A 14,290-nucleotide genomic window follows, 5' to 3' on the forward strand; every position below is an offset into this window, starting at 1 on the left:
CTGGATGTTTTTTTATTTGCTGTGTGGTTTTTTTTTTGCTGGCTTGTTTTGTGAGATGTTAGAACATGAAGCATATGAAAAAAGATCCCTTTTTAGTTATCCAGTTCCTGTTTTCTTATTTTGCCCTACTGCTATAGCTTTACTTATATTACTGGTTGAACAATGCTATGGGCAAGTCCTAACTTCCACATGTGTTTTGTGGAAACTTGTTTAATGCCTTTACCAACAGAGAGTCAACTCCCTTGCTTTGAGAAATACATCCAGCATCTTTGTCTGATGAAGTGCTCCCTGCTTCTTCCTCGCAGTGTTCGACAAGCATTACATAAACAGGAACTTTGATCGGACTGGGCAGATGTCAGTGGTCATCACCCCTGGCGTGGGTGTGTTTGAAGTCGATCGCCTCCTTATGATTCTGACCAAGCAGCGGATGATAGACAATGGTAAATAACCAGTCACTTCTGTGAAGGGTAACAGATACCCTTGGGAAAGTTCTGCCCTTTTCTTGTGCTGAAATAGTACTTGCAACTTTTGTACTTTATTTTGAAAGAGGGGCCACAACTGGAGGGCTTGTGTCTGCACTGTTGAAATGATTTGGTTTTTAGAGAACTTGCAGGTATTGATTTGTTTCAATGATAGTGGAGCACTTCATCAGTCCACACAGACCTTCCCCTTGCAGGATTATCCTTCACGATTTATGCTAGTCTAGAAGAAACACTTTTGATATTCCCACAGGTGGTTTTGTAGCCATACCATGGGATTGCTCTCTACTATTTACAGTGCAATCATGTTTTTAAAATCTATTGTGAATACAAAGCATGTGGTCTGTTCTGACAGCTGAACTCTGCTGTTATTTGTTTACAGGCATTGGTGTGGACTTGGTATGCATGGGAGAGCAACCATTGCATGCTGTGCCGCTCTTTAAGGTAATGCATGCTGTTCCTCCCTTCTCTGTTCCTAGGAGTGTTACTTTGTGACAGACACTACTGGTTGCTTTGCCTTGAATTCCTCTTACAGCTCCATAATCGCTGTGGACCTGGGGATTCCAGGCTGGGTGATGACTACAACATTCCACACTGGATAAACCATAGGTAGGTGAGCTCTTAAAGTTTTTCAGGAGATAATAGCCTTTGCAAAACATCTGTGCTGTGCTTTCTTCTCTGTACATATGTTGATTTCTTTCTTCTGCCATTGTTTATTTCTGCTGCTCTGCTTACAAAGCAGGGATAGTGGTCTTGCAGAGCTAAGACTGTTGTTGCAGAACTCTGGTCATTAATTCAACATGTCAGATGTGATAGGCAATTTGAAGAGGAAAAAGTTTTGATCTTAAGCTCTCTTTCCAGCTGAGTTGTAGCCTTAAATTATGATTTAAGTAAGTCAGGAAGCTCAGAAAAATTACTGTCACTTCAACTAAATTGATTGCTAGGGAAAAATAAGTACCTCTCCAGTGAATAGTTACAGGTAAAGAGCATGTGAATAGCATGGATAAATACTAGAGCAATTACAGGAAACGCAGGCTCAGTTTTACATTGCTTTACCCCAAGGCATGGTAGGTTTTCTTTCTGCTTTCTCTTAAACATTGTGTCCTAAAGCTCTCTGCTCTTTCTCTACCATTAGAGATCAGAACAAAAGCAGCTTCTACAACCCCTGTTCTGCAGCAGAACTTTTTTTTTTCCTTTTAATACTTTGTTTTATCTTCATGCATTGTATGGCTGTCCTGACTAATAATCATTCAAGCGTTGTGTATACGCAGTCTTTTCAAGTAGCTGGAAGGCACTCTGTCCTTTCCTTAGATGAAAGAGGTGTTTGATGGCAGGATTTAAAAGATTCAGGTGACAAGGAACAGATCTTAAATAATAATTACCCCAAATGGGAGGAGATCCTTAGTTTTCAAGCAGTTGGTGTGAGTCATTACTGTCATGTAAATTAGGGAAAGAATCATGTAAACTGTGCAGTACTCTATAGACAGTGAAAGCTGATATGGTTCTGTAGAAGGAGGAAATGAACTGGGGAATGCAGACTTCAATACATTAAGAGGAGGTCAAGACTGAGGTTATATGAAATTCTAAGGCTGGTCTTTAAGGACAAGAGTACTGTCTCTCTACTTAACCATCTGCAGTGTTTTTCAGATGTTGTCTTAAGCAAAGAAAGGTATACCCTTTTTTTCCCTCAAATAACTGGCTCAAATTCACAGATTGTCTGCTATGTGGTTGTGCAGCTATGTTCAGTTCCTAGAATACAGCTGAACTATCCTGTCTTTCAGTTTCTACACGTCCAAAAGCCAGCTTCAGTGTAACAGCTTCACTCCACGGATCAAACTGGCAGGAAGGAAAGTAGGTATCTTTCTGATTAGGTCAGAAATCATCTCACAGCCAAGCATCCAATCCTAGCAGTGTTAATATTGGAACAGTAGTCACTACATTTCTCTGTTTAAAAGACATTGCAAACTAGTCTGTAAATGGGTGTTGTAGGGGTTGTGCATGAGGGACTAGTTTGTTGGGATCAGTCCGTCCTGATCTCTAAAATTAACCTAGGTGAGAAATGCTTTATACTTTATACAGTCTTTTATACTTCTGACGTGGTATGGCTGCTTCAGTGAGCTTGAATTTGATGTTTTATCACACTGGGGTATTTCCTTACAATATGCTGACTGTTGTTTTTCTCCTTATCTCTTCCTTCATAACTCCTTTGTTGGACCCTCCAGCCACTGATTGAGAAAACAAAAAATAGCCGAGATGCCTGTGAGTAATCCTCCTATGCAATGATCTGTCACACTGACTCCCTAACTAACAAGCAGCTGTAGTAAGACTGTGACATTAACAGTAAAGACACTTCTGATGAGATGCCAGAAGGGCCAATTATTGCAGAAGAACTTGAAAAGCACACAGTTGTTACCCAGGATGTTAATGTGGATCTCTGATTTGCGTTCTAGGCAAATAACTACAGTGGAGGGAGGCAGTAGGTCCTAGCTGCCTGTCACCTGACTACAGAAATAAGTGGGGTCAGGCTGGTGTGCTTGCACTGCCATTCATGAGAAGTGGACAGGACTCATTTGCTGGCTTGAGGTGTCAGTGATATGGCCACAGAATTGCAGTGGGAGAAGCCTGTGTTCTGCTTAATACCACCTAATTTCAGGAACATGTGTGTTCTGAAAGAGGAGTTGTCATTTCTTGCAAAGATGGTTTAAAACATGCACTTTCCTCTTGAAGTGATTTGAGGTATCTGTTTATACAAGAAATGGTTTATTGAGTATTTAATCTCTTGGATGTATGTGGGAAAGACGTTAGGGCCTCAGCAACTCAGATTCAGAGGCACAGACATTGATAACTGAGCAAGCATCCCTTCCAGTCTTCTGCTCATCAGATTTTTGTATGCGTTTTCTTTTGGAAGAGCTGCTATTTAGTGGTGTGAGTTGGGTGCTTCTGCCCTGCAGTTCTTAACATTCTTGGAAGAGGTTCAAGAACCATATGATTTTATTTCAGCATTAGGAGCTCCGAAAGATGCTGAGAATGCCCTGCCCATCCAGGTTGATTACGATGGCTATGATGCCCAGGTGTTCAGACTGCCAGGTCCATCCAGAGCTCAACGCTGCACCACTTTTAGGTAAGAGGACTATGAGTGTACCAGTTTGAGAGCAGTGATGTTCTGGTGTATTTCTTGATGCATAATGTACTTGGAGAAATATGAGGAGAGCATGAGCTTACTGTATAATGCACTGAGTATTTAGTATCCAAATAACCAAACCAAAACACAGTGGTAGCTTCCTTTTAGTTGTCTTTTTTTTGCACTTGGCTGTTGAATCTTTTACATGAGTTGAGCTTGTTCAAGCCCCTTTAAAATTCTGGAATGAATTCTCCCTTTTTTCTTATCACTGCATGTAACTATTTCTTTTCAGCAGATCCGTGAGGGAGAGAGAAAGTCGTACCAGAAAGAGCTCTAGTTCCTATGATGTCTCATGCAGCCCTTCTCTGCAGAGCCGCACGCTGCCCCCAGAGGAGGTGAGGAGCCAGGCTTCTGATGACAGCTCACTGGGCAAGATCTCCAACATCCTGATGATCCCACGGCCTCACCTGCATCAGTATGAAGTCAGCAGCTCTTTGGGCTATACCAGCACCAGAGGTCAGCCTGAGGCAGATGGGAAAATACCTTAGGTGGTGAGGGGAAAGAGAAAATCAAAGCTCACGTTGGTCTGCCAGGTCAATACAGGGAAAATGTGCTCACACTGGCAGTTGTGCTACAGCTTTTATGTGTTCCAGCTATGTCGGGGTTTGTGTTCTCCCTTCACCCTTGTCCATTTCCATTGCATTTCTTTAATTGGCTTGTCCTAAATAGAAGTGTCCCGATACTGAGGTGTTCTTTTCCCTTGCCTATTGCCTTCCCTAATATTTGACTATTCTCCTGTGCCTGTCTGCAAACGTGGACATATACAAGTAAATTTTTATCATCCAGGTCACCTATAATCTGTGAAATGAGAGCTGACCTTAGTAATGAGCCCTGGGGGACCCTGCTTGTAACTTCTCCCTATGGGTAGTTACTGTTGTTAAGAGTCACTTTCTGGGTCCTTCCTTTTGACAGAGTACTGCTGAGCTGTCTCAGTGTGTTAGCAGTGATGACAGTCTCCCTTTTTTTTTTTTTCCCCCACTCTTCTAATTTAATTTTATTCTCAGACAGTATGTGATAGCTTCATAAGACCACTGCTGGGTAAATTGCATTCCCCCTGCAGTTGCTTGATCAGTAGAGTTCTGTCCCTGAAGGCTCTCCATACTTTTATTTTTCATTTCTTTCTGTCTGATACTCCATATCATATTTGTCTTCCTATAGGAATAGGATTTACTGGTGTGGACCTGCTATCACATAAGGAACTTTGTCACATTTACCTTTTCATGCATTCTCCCCATTCTGTCAGTTAATATATACATAGATACTCTTGTATTTTTGTTACTCCTTTAGTCTGAAGGGTGGTGGTGTGGCTCAGCTGATGACATGCGCTGCTTGGGGATGTAGAGTGTAGAACAGGACTGATGGGGAGGGAATGATCAGAGTAACTGGAATTGTTCACATGTTCTGGTAAGCAGTATACAGTGCTAAACGAGATCATCCCTTCTCTTGGAGTTTTCTGTTTGTTGAACAGAGCAAATGCTACTGAGTCATCTAGTTTGTTCCTCCTATTTCTAAATAACTGTATTTATGTTCTACCTTGAGGAGTAATGACTGGCTGCTAGCTTGCTGAGATCTTGTGTCCCAGTGTCTTCTGGAAATAATTTCATATTTAAGTGGCCAAATCTGAACGTTACAAAAAATGTATACATTACTCACTTGTGGCTTCTTTGGTGCTCATCTTGAGGTTTCTTGTGTGTTCTTTCAGTCTTTTGCTTTGTTTCTTCAGGAATTCTCAAAGCTCTGAGTAATTTTGCATAGTTGGCTTTATTGGGTATAAAGTGACACTACACAGAAATGCTGTAATGGCAAGCGAAATGGTACTCTTTCTTGTTTGTTGCAACTTACAGACTAGATTGAAATTGATTTCAGCATCTCTCCCTGCTTGTTCCTCAGCTCTCCTCGTTCCCACTTACCCTGGGGGGTCTTTATATCCCATAGCAATTCGCTTTCTTTTACTTGGCTGATCTCACGCTGACTTTAAGTTGTGCTTTCTAGATGCCCTTGACAACATGCTGGAGTCTCAGCAGCGTGACTCCAGTGCCCCAGGGAGGTTCCACGTTGGCAGTGCAGAATCCATGCTACACATTCGGCCTGGGGGATACACACCCCAGAGAGCACTGATCAATCCGTTTGCTCCATCACGCATGCCCATGAAGCTTACATCTAACAGGAGGCGCTGGATGCACACTTTTCCTGTGGGTAAGTCTGTTTCATAGCACGTTACACAGCTAGGAATTGCTTTCTTCATCCAACAAGGGAACCAGTGTGAAATCTGGTGACTTGAAGTACTCTGCGGCGTAACAGAGGCTGTGCTGGGTGTATGGACTTGTTAAAGCAGAGGTGTTGGCACGAGAGGGGTATGAGTGAGTGAAAACAAATGAGGAATCGAGGCAGATGAAGTGAACTAATGATCAAACTGTAACTGTAGGTCCATCAGGAGAAGCTATCCAGATTCATCACCAAACCCGACAGAATATGGCAGAAATGCAGGACAGTGGGCAGCAGGATTTGACACACTCCTCTGCTGAGCTGCTGGAGCTGGCTTATCACGAGGCAGCTGGCAGGTGAGGTCCTCAGGATGGGTCTGGGTACTCTTTGCAGTAACATCCTTTTTCATTAAAATTCTCTCTGTGTTATAGGCTGTCATCTGAAAGTTCAATAACGTGCTGCATCAAATGCAGCATGTACTTCTCTTGTGGCAAGTCTGGAAATGGTTTACCTCCTCTAGCTTGGGGAAGACAGTAGCTTATGACAGTTTGCAATGCATGAGCAATACAAAGCATTATTCATGGATTCATTCAAATTTGGGTTATTAGAGATTGTGTTTAACTCTTGACTCTTTATGCCAGTAGCCAGAACAGAACATTTTTGAGGGTAAGACATAGCTTTGCCTCCCGGTAACTGCTGAACCCTTCCAGACCCATCCATTCATTCCTGTATTCCCTTTGCTCATAAGAAGTACAGCCATGATAAACATCAGGAGTGGATTGCAAATGAAAGTACCTGTGTTCTCAAAACAACTTTTTCTTAAAAATAAGCTTTGGTCAGGGCTGGGAATTTGTATTGACTGTTGGCTGTGAGAAGTGAGATCCCAGTGTCGCAGGATATGGTATGATTGTGGGGAAGCTGATTTTACAGTGAGAGAAATCAGGTCCTTCTCTCGATGTAAGCCATTTATCAAGCTGCACAGTTATTCTCCAATTTCCAGATATTCTCTTACCTGGTTTTTGCCTGGTAATTCTTTTATTGAAGACGTTTTGTCTGTTTTTCACTCTATGCTTATTAAATATCATTTACAAAAAAAACCATTTTGGTATCCTAGACAACTCAGAATTGCCAATACTAATTTCTTTTATCAGTAATTTTAATATTTTTCCTGCTGCTATTTCCTCTTGCTTATAGAGGTTTGTGTTCCATATTGTTTCAGAATGAGCAGAGTGAGGAGCACGTGCTATCCTCTGCCTTCTGAATTTTCAGGGATGTTTTTCCCATGCTGCCTTTGAGTAGTCCTGCAGGAAATTTCAGTCTGGTTTTCTTTCAAGCATTTTTCATTTCTTTCAAGGGAGGCTGTTATCCTGGCTTGTTCTGTGTGCTATCCTTTGGCATGCTCTCATCCCTCTGTGTGTTGCATAATTTTCATATTGTATCGTCCTCACAGTCTTTGTGCTGTAATACTACTGTAAATAAAAGATTATTGCCTCCTTATTACTTCATAATATTTTAAAATTTCTGATCTTAACACTCATGTCTCCTGCTGTCTTATTCTTGATAGTACTTTCTTTGAATCTTTTCGTGGTCTCTGTGGATGACACAAAGCAATTTCCTTAGTCTGGAATGCTGGCTTTCTGGGCCGTGAAATCAGATTCAGTAAACAACTAAGTTTTATTTCTCTAGGGGAGGTGTATGTGTATCTAGCTCTCTATTGTTCAGTGAAGACAGTGCACTGTTATTGCTCAGTATTTTTTTGTGCCTGTTGCCATCTTGCAAACATCATTAGGAGGAGCATGGTTGTGAAAGCTCAGTTGGGATGGCAGGCTGGTTGCTCATTATTTGTCATATTGCTTGTTAGTAAAAGTATGGAATGTCATGAGTGTGGCAAGTATTTGTGCTGAAATACAGGCTGCTTTGGTTTTCTCCAGGCACAGCACTTCTCGGCATCCAGGTGACGGTGCCTCCTTCCTGAGCTTCAGTGGCACAGAGGAGTATTCCAACGGTCTGGCTGGCAGCAATGGTGCAGGTAACACAGCAGTGGCAGAGCTTCGTGTTTGGGACGAGGCCCTTATTGACAGCAACAGTAGTGGAGCCAGGAAGCATGGGAAGTAGGTGAACCAGGCATTACAGATAAAAGAACCAACAACAGAAGAAACCATTTCCAACTCTGAGGAGATGCATCTTTTTTGATGTGTCTCTACTTGTCTAGCTCTATATTATAAACTTCAGAAGGAAAAGCTGCTCCTTGTTGGCATACCATAAACTCTCAGGCAGTAGCATAATTCTCTATTAGCAAAGCACTGATGTGTGCACACAAAAAAACCCCTAAATATGCACTGGATTTGTTCAGAGCTCTTTTTCTGTGTGTGGTTTCCTCTAGATATCATTATTTTGGAGTAACAAATTTGAGCATTTCTATTCCATCAGCTTCTATGTTTAAAAATAATAAAGTTTGTCATATCAGGGTTTTGAGAGCATCTGTAAAGCTGCAGCCCTGTTGTGCATGGAAGATTCTGGAATTTATACTTTCTGGCATTTCTTCTTGTTCCTTAGCAAAGCACTTTCTCCAGATTTTAAGCACTCAGAACACAGTGCTGCTCACACCAAATGTTACTCACATAGCCCAAAATATTTAATCACATTTTAAAGAGTAGACTCATGTCTGTGCTTTCAGTTAAAGATCAATGCTGTGTTTCTTACCCTACCCACAGACCTGCATTAGTAGAAATTGTGCTGGTTTGTTTGGCTTTTTAGTCCTGTAACTGGATTAATATGTCCCAGCAGCATTTGGTTGTGTTGCCTGACTATAGCAGCCTATCTTCTGATTTTAGGCACGTTCTTTTCAGATAGGATACATAGAATTTTGAAATTATCTTTTGTCCTATAACTTTCAAGACTTAAAAATAAGTAAATAAAAATCTTCAAATTGGTATTAAAAAAAAGTTCACCCTTTGAAATTGCATTTGAGTGAAAACAGTTACGTATTTCCCCTATGATCACTACAGAGTCACGAGGGTGTTTTGTTAGCAGGCTTAGTTTTCATGTTTGTCTTGTTCATGTAGCTGCATTGAAAGCGACTTCCATTATTTCCTTCTTTGAGTTTCATTTGAATTCATGTCATTTTTGTCCTCTGCTTTTTCTGCATGACAGATAGCAATTGCCAGAACAAAGTCTAAGCTGCATTTCACCTGCTGGGTGTAATTTGCTGTTAAACAATCAACATCCTTGCATTTTATAGAAAGCTTTCATGTCTGTAGGTTGGACGTAAATCATGTATGTGGTGGAGGCTGATCTGTGTCTGTCTTTATGAAAGTCATCATGGGTGCCTTCCCTGACTGAACCCCCTCAGCCATCTGTAGCTGCTGTGGTGTGACTCAGTGATTTGACTTATGTTTCTCCCTTATGGTTAAAGTCATCTATGAAATGGAACACTTATTTTTTTTATTTCCAAAAATATGATTTCTCAGTGAATCTGATCTCCTTTGCTGCCCACAGCACGTTTTGCTGCAATGTGTGCTTCACAGTAAAGAACTGCTGCATCTGTTTGCACTGACATTCAGTATGGTGTCTCTGTTATCCAGCAGATGGTAGATACAGTTCAGAGCGAATAAATCTTGTTGCAATTCCCTAGCTAGGTGGCAGATGGCATCAGTGGAGCTGATGAAAGATGAATGCCAGTTTGAGCCACCTCTACTGTTTTACCAGCATCATAATGGGAGCAGCTAACCATCCTTTCTGTTAGTAAATGTTATTTAGAATAAGGGGTATGATGTATCAATTTCCTGGATGCATCTAAGTCAGGTTTTTTAAAATTGCTCCTTTAAATGCTTGTTGGCCTTTAAAACTGCCCATAATTAATACTTTGGGCTCACGTAGAGTCACCGAACACTTGATATTGGAATTTTATGTCTCGCTTTCTCCTCATTAGTTGCCTTGGTGTATCTCTTTTTTTGTTTTTTCCGTGCAGAATCCTGAGCTCTTAAAGGGCATGGCATGGAATATTTTAAAAAGTAAAAATACGTATTTTTCTTTCTTGTAGGGATGAACCTCAAAACTCAGAACAAGGATTCATCAGAAGATGCTGTCTCTAACTCTCCAGATCCAAGTAAGCAGGAGGAAGGTTTTGGAAAGAATTGAAATAGATGTGAAGATTGGGAGGGAAATGAACAGAAGAATAAGGAGGTGGTAGGCAAGAAACTGGAGGAGCCTGCTTGCCTTTCGGCAGTAGTTTTTTGTGCTGCTGTGTCAGGTTCTCCCTATTCTGAGTGTCTCACTGACAGAAGTTCCATATCTCTGAATATATGAACTATTTGTCATCTTATGTCTGAAATTCCTTTCTTACCACATGCTATTGTATTGAAACCTGAAGTGACTGAACTCTTACCTGCTTCTCAGTATGACGGGCTCGCTTGGCACAGCCAAATGAAGCAGAAGTAGTGCAGTCAGCTTCTGAGTTTGGTGTCATTTAGTGAGAATTGTGTACCTCAGTCTAATACAGAAACAAGCACGAAAACATTTTCTTTATAACAGGTCTTTGTAATTTCCTTCTGCAGTGTTTTTCCTATTAACATTTTCGTAGTAAAATAATTTATAAGACCTCTGTGAGAAGAACTAGTAGTTGGCCCTGTGCCTTGCTACATATTGCTCGAGGCAGGGGAAAAAGTAGTGCACTAATGAACTGATGATATGGCTGATTTGGTCAGCTTTTGCTTTTCAGTGCCTAGTTTTAGATCTCTGTAATCTTGAATCTGCAACATAACTCCAGAAGATGGTGTGGGAGAGGATTCTTTCCAAGTTAATATTTTTCTGGTCTTCCTCTGGGTCTGTCTTCTGTTTTTATAACTGTAGAAATACTCCCTTTTGTGCTGCTGTACTATTCCAAAATGAGGCTGGTCTGTCATTCTTTGTCTGCTCATCCCTAACTCGTTCTGCAGTTATCTGGGATGCAAAGCTGGTCTGATTTTTCTTGCTCAGACTTGGAATGTTCTCCTATTTTATTAATAACTTGTAAATGCACCCAACTTGCTGTAATTTTGGCAGAGCAGTGACTGTTTTGGCTTTAGCTTTCAATCAATAGAAAATTAAATGCATTAACTTTGATTGCTGTTTGCATGATGGGATTGAATTAGCACGTGGCACTGCATTGTTTAACAAACTGTCTCTTTCTCTCCCTCCCTTCTTCCTCTCTTACTTTCCTTTCCCCTCCCCACTCCGTCCCCTTCTTGTTCCTGTTGTCTTGATGCCAACTCCACACTTCTCCTTCAACCTTAACGCTCCTCTTCACATACTTTCATCTCCTTCCACACCCAATTTTTCCATGGGTGACCATATATGCCCTGATTGTCTCCCCCCAATGATGCGACGAGGCAGTTCTGACACTGTCTGCTCCCCCCGTAGTGCCAGGCTTCTGTTGTACAGTTGGAGTGGACTGGAAATCTCTCACTACCCCGGCGTGTCTCCCTCTTACCACTGACTACTTCCCCGACCGCCAGAGCCTGCAGAATGACTACACTGAGGGCTGCTATGATCTGCTCCCAGAAGCTGACATGGACAGGTTTGGCCAGCACCTTTTCTGTCAAGTGTTTTGCAGTGAATCCGAGGTGCTTCAAACACAGTTGATGGGAGAGGAATGCTTTGCAGTTTATACAAGAGAAAAATGAGCTGCTGATATCACTTGCAGCAAAATACTTGGATTTTTCTCATTTCAGTGGTAATTCTGCACCTTTTCTGATGTTGCCATCTGACAGTATTATACTCTATGCTTTTTTAGGAATGGTTTGCTCACAAAGTTCTACTTCAAAAAATAACAAGAGCCCCCAAGAAGAAATATCCCTTTAGAGCAGGAGGGCAAAGTTCAAGAGAGGAAGTAGTTGTAGTAGCACAGCGTAGTGATGCTGAGTCTCTCATCATCCCAGCTGCTGATTGATGTTTTAACTGCCTTTAAATCTTTGCTCCTGAATTCCTGCTGTGGGGAAGGGTGGAGCATTGCCTGCTCACCTGCAGTCTGAGTTCTGCTGAACATGTACAGTCTGTACTGAGATTCTCTGGAAAATGCTGTAAAAAATGATCTTTGTATTTATTGGAAGTTGTAAGCAAATCTTTTGGAGTCTTTTTTTGTTACTGGTTTAAAATGAGCTTTCACAGATGCTGCTATTAAGTACTGCTAGGCAGCTCATCATCACCTGTTTACAACAGGGTGCATTTTCTCTCCACTTCCTGCAGGTTGCTTTCACAGGCAGAGGGCTTCACTTGCAGAGAGCTCAGTGTGGGAATAAGTCCTCAATTAAGAAACACAGAGCTAAGAATAGGTGTGTGGTCAGCTTCCTTATTCTGCTCTCCTTCTTAACCTTTGTGTTCAGGAGAGATGAGGAAGGAGTGCAGATGACAGCCCAGCAGGTGTTTGAGGAGTTTATTTGTCAGCGTCTCATGCAAGGCTATCAAATTATCGTGCAATCTAAACCACAGAAGCCAGCCACAACTGTGCCACCCCCGCTCAGCAGCAGTCCCCTTTACAGTCGAGGTGGGTGACTTTGGATTGAAAATGAAGTTTTTGTCTCTCTCTCCTCCTGCCAGTGCCAGTAACGTCCATGAATCAAGCAGAGACATTCCTTGAAACCATTGTCATTTTTTTGTACGTGTTTCAGTTTCCTTGTTGTTGGTTTGGGGTTGGTTTCTTTCTGTTATGTGAAAAAAAAGTTTGGTGGGGGAGAGCCTGATTTGGGGCAGCACAAACAACTCAGCACTGTGAAGGAAAACCCACAGGATTTTTGGAATGCAGTAAGAAGCTGGCCTCATTTTCATGATGCTGAACCTAGATTTAATATGGCTTGAGTGTACTTTGGGTGAATGTATCTTAACCGCAATTCACAGGGTTACTACAAGGCAGGCACATCTCTGTTAGATGACAGACTGAAACCTCCAAAATTTGTGTATCTGAAAGTTACAAAATTAATCTAGCAGTGTTTTTCCAGCTTTGTAATAGCTGTGAAAGTCCCAAGCAGAGAAGTGAAGCTTTATTATCCTGAAACCAGGTGTCAGCTAAACCTAGTTACATTACAGAGGACTGGGAGTGGGATGAGACAATCTCGTATTCAGTGGAGAGAACCTGATTTACTGTTTTCCTTTAGACTTCTTTCTGAATATTCTCCAGGCAAGAGTGATACAGTGTCCATAGAGCAGGGAATACACAACATGTAGTTGTTTTTCACTGATTTGTAACGTTGAGTTTAAGTGATTATTTCCAGAAATAAAGGACAGAGAGGAAGGGAAAGTGGAGCCCAGCTTTAGAATTGTAGCCACCGGTTTCTCAGCACTTCGTGTTGTTTGTTTTCTCCTTGTCCTCCCTAAAGAAAGTCTATTTTGATGATGTATGTGTTGCTAATATTATAACTGAACAAATGCCTTCACAAACTGCAAGAACAAAAAGCTCATTCTGCAGATGTCCCTGAAAAAGGTGGAAGATGTCTTTCAGTTTGTCTGAGTTCAGAAATCTGTCTCTGGAGTCTTTTTCTATAGGTCCAGTTTGCTTATAAAGTTTTGGATATTGCAGGAAGCTAAAAGAACCTGTGCTTTCATTTTTACATCTAGGCCTTGTTTCAAGAAATCGACCTGAGGAAGAAGATCAGTACTGGCTGAGCATGGGCCGTACTTTCCACAAAGTGACATTAAAAGACAAAATAATTACTGTGACTCGATATCTGCCCAAGTGAGTATCTCTGTGGTTGAGCAGTTTATAATGTGCAGATGAATATGCTTCCCCAGCTGCCTATACTCAAAAGAATGTACTGTGAAGCTTCTGTCCCTTTAGAAGAAAGAGAAGCACTGCTGTTGATAATGCGAAGATTAAGGTTTGTGTTGTATTTTTTTAGGTATCCATATGAATCTGCTCAGATAAACTACACTTACAGCTTGTGCCCCTCTCATTCTGACTCTGAATTTGTCTCTTGCTGGGTAGAGTTTTCCCACGAGAGATTAGAAGAATACAAGTGGAATTACTTGGATCAGTATATCTGCTCTGCTGGCTCAGAGGATTTCAGGTGAGATCTCCTTTTCCATCCAGATTGTTCTGTGTCCTGATTTCCTCTTTTCCATTCTGACCTCAAATTTCTTCAAATAAGTTCGACCTACAAATGCTCAGTACACCAGAGAGCAGCTGTCTGCTTTCTCAGTGCTGCAGACCTCTCTTACTGCTATAGGAATCTTACTCAGTGCTTCTGTTGCATTTTCTGGTCTTTGATACAAAACCTTGGTAGTAAAACTCAGCACAAACTTTTACTTCTCTGCCACAGATGCAAAGAAGTATGGGGGCTTTCTGTACTCTGCAGATGCTTTTCTTGGCTTCTTACTCATTTCTGGATCTGACTCAAAACTCCCATTCAGCTCTGTATCTGTTGGATTCTTGCTCAAATTGTAGACATAGCTT

General features: G+C 41.5%; 1 protein-coding gene across 11 annotated transcripts in view; it reads left to right on the plus strand.

Annotated features, from left to right (window-relative positions):
• Positions 1 to 14,290, plus strand: part of DEPDC5 (DEP domain containing 5, GATOR1 subcomplex subunit) — a 42,064-nt gene that overhangs the window by 9,296 nt on the left and 18,478 nt on the right. For 5 of the 11 annotated variants that reach the window (XR_007380284.1, XM_048963717.1, XM_048963716.1 and 2 more), the window contains exons 15-29: positions 306 to 440; positions 862 to 923; positions 1,015 to 1,088; positions 2,261 to 2,330; positions 2,702 to 2,738; positions 3,480 to 3,600; positions 3,893 to 4,116; positions 5,653 to 5,856; positions 6,086 to 6,221; positions 7,797 to 7,894; positions 9,908 to 9,973; positions 11,239 to 11,422; positions 12,228 to 12,388; positions 13,456 to 13,573; positions 13,737 to 13,904. Coding sequence is in view for 10 of the 11 variants with exons in the window: in XM_048963717.1 (XP_048819674.1) it covers positions 306 to 440; positions 862 to 923; positions 1,015 to 1,088; positions 2,261 to 2,330; positions 2,702 to 2,738; positions 3,480 to 3,600; positions 3,893 to 4,116; positions 5,653 to 5,856; positions 6,086 to 6,221; positions 7,797 to 7,894; positions 9,908 to 9,973; positions 11,239 to 11,422; positions 12,228 to 12,388; positions 13,456 to 13,573; positions 13,737 to 13,904 (1,858 nt within the window). In the remaining variant the exon portion in view is untranslated. The remainder of the gene's footprint in view (positions 1 to 305; positions 441 to 861; positions 924 to 1,014; positions 1,089 to 2,260; positions 2,331 to 2,701; positions 2,739 to 3,479; positions 3,601 to 3,892; positions 4,117 to 5,652; positions 5,857 to 6,085; positions 6,222 to 7,796; positions 7,895 to 9,907; positions 9,974 to 11,238; positions 11,423 to 12,227; positions 12,389 to 13,455; positions 13,574 to 13,736; positions 13,905 to 14,290) is intronic. The other 6 variants (XM_048963719.1, XM_048963724.1, XM_048963718.1 and 3 more) reach the window with 3 other exon arrangements.

Source organism: Lagopus muta, chromosome 17 (genome assembly GCF_023343835.1).
Source record: "Lagopus muta isolate bLagMut1 chromosome 17, bLagMut1 primary, whole genome shotgun sequence".
Lineage (NCBI taxonomy): Eukaryota > Metazoa > Chordata > Aves > Galliformes > Phasianidae > Lagopus > Lagopus muta.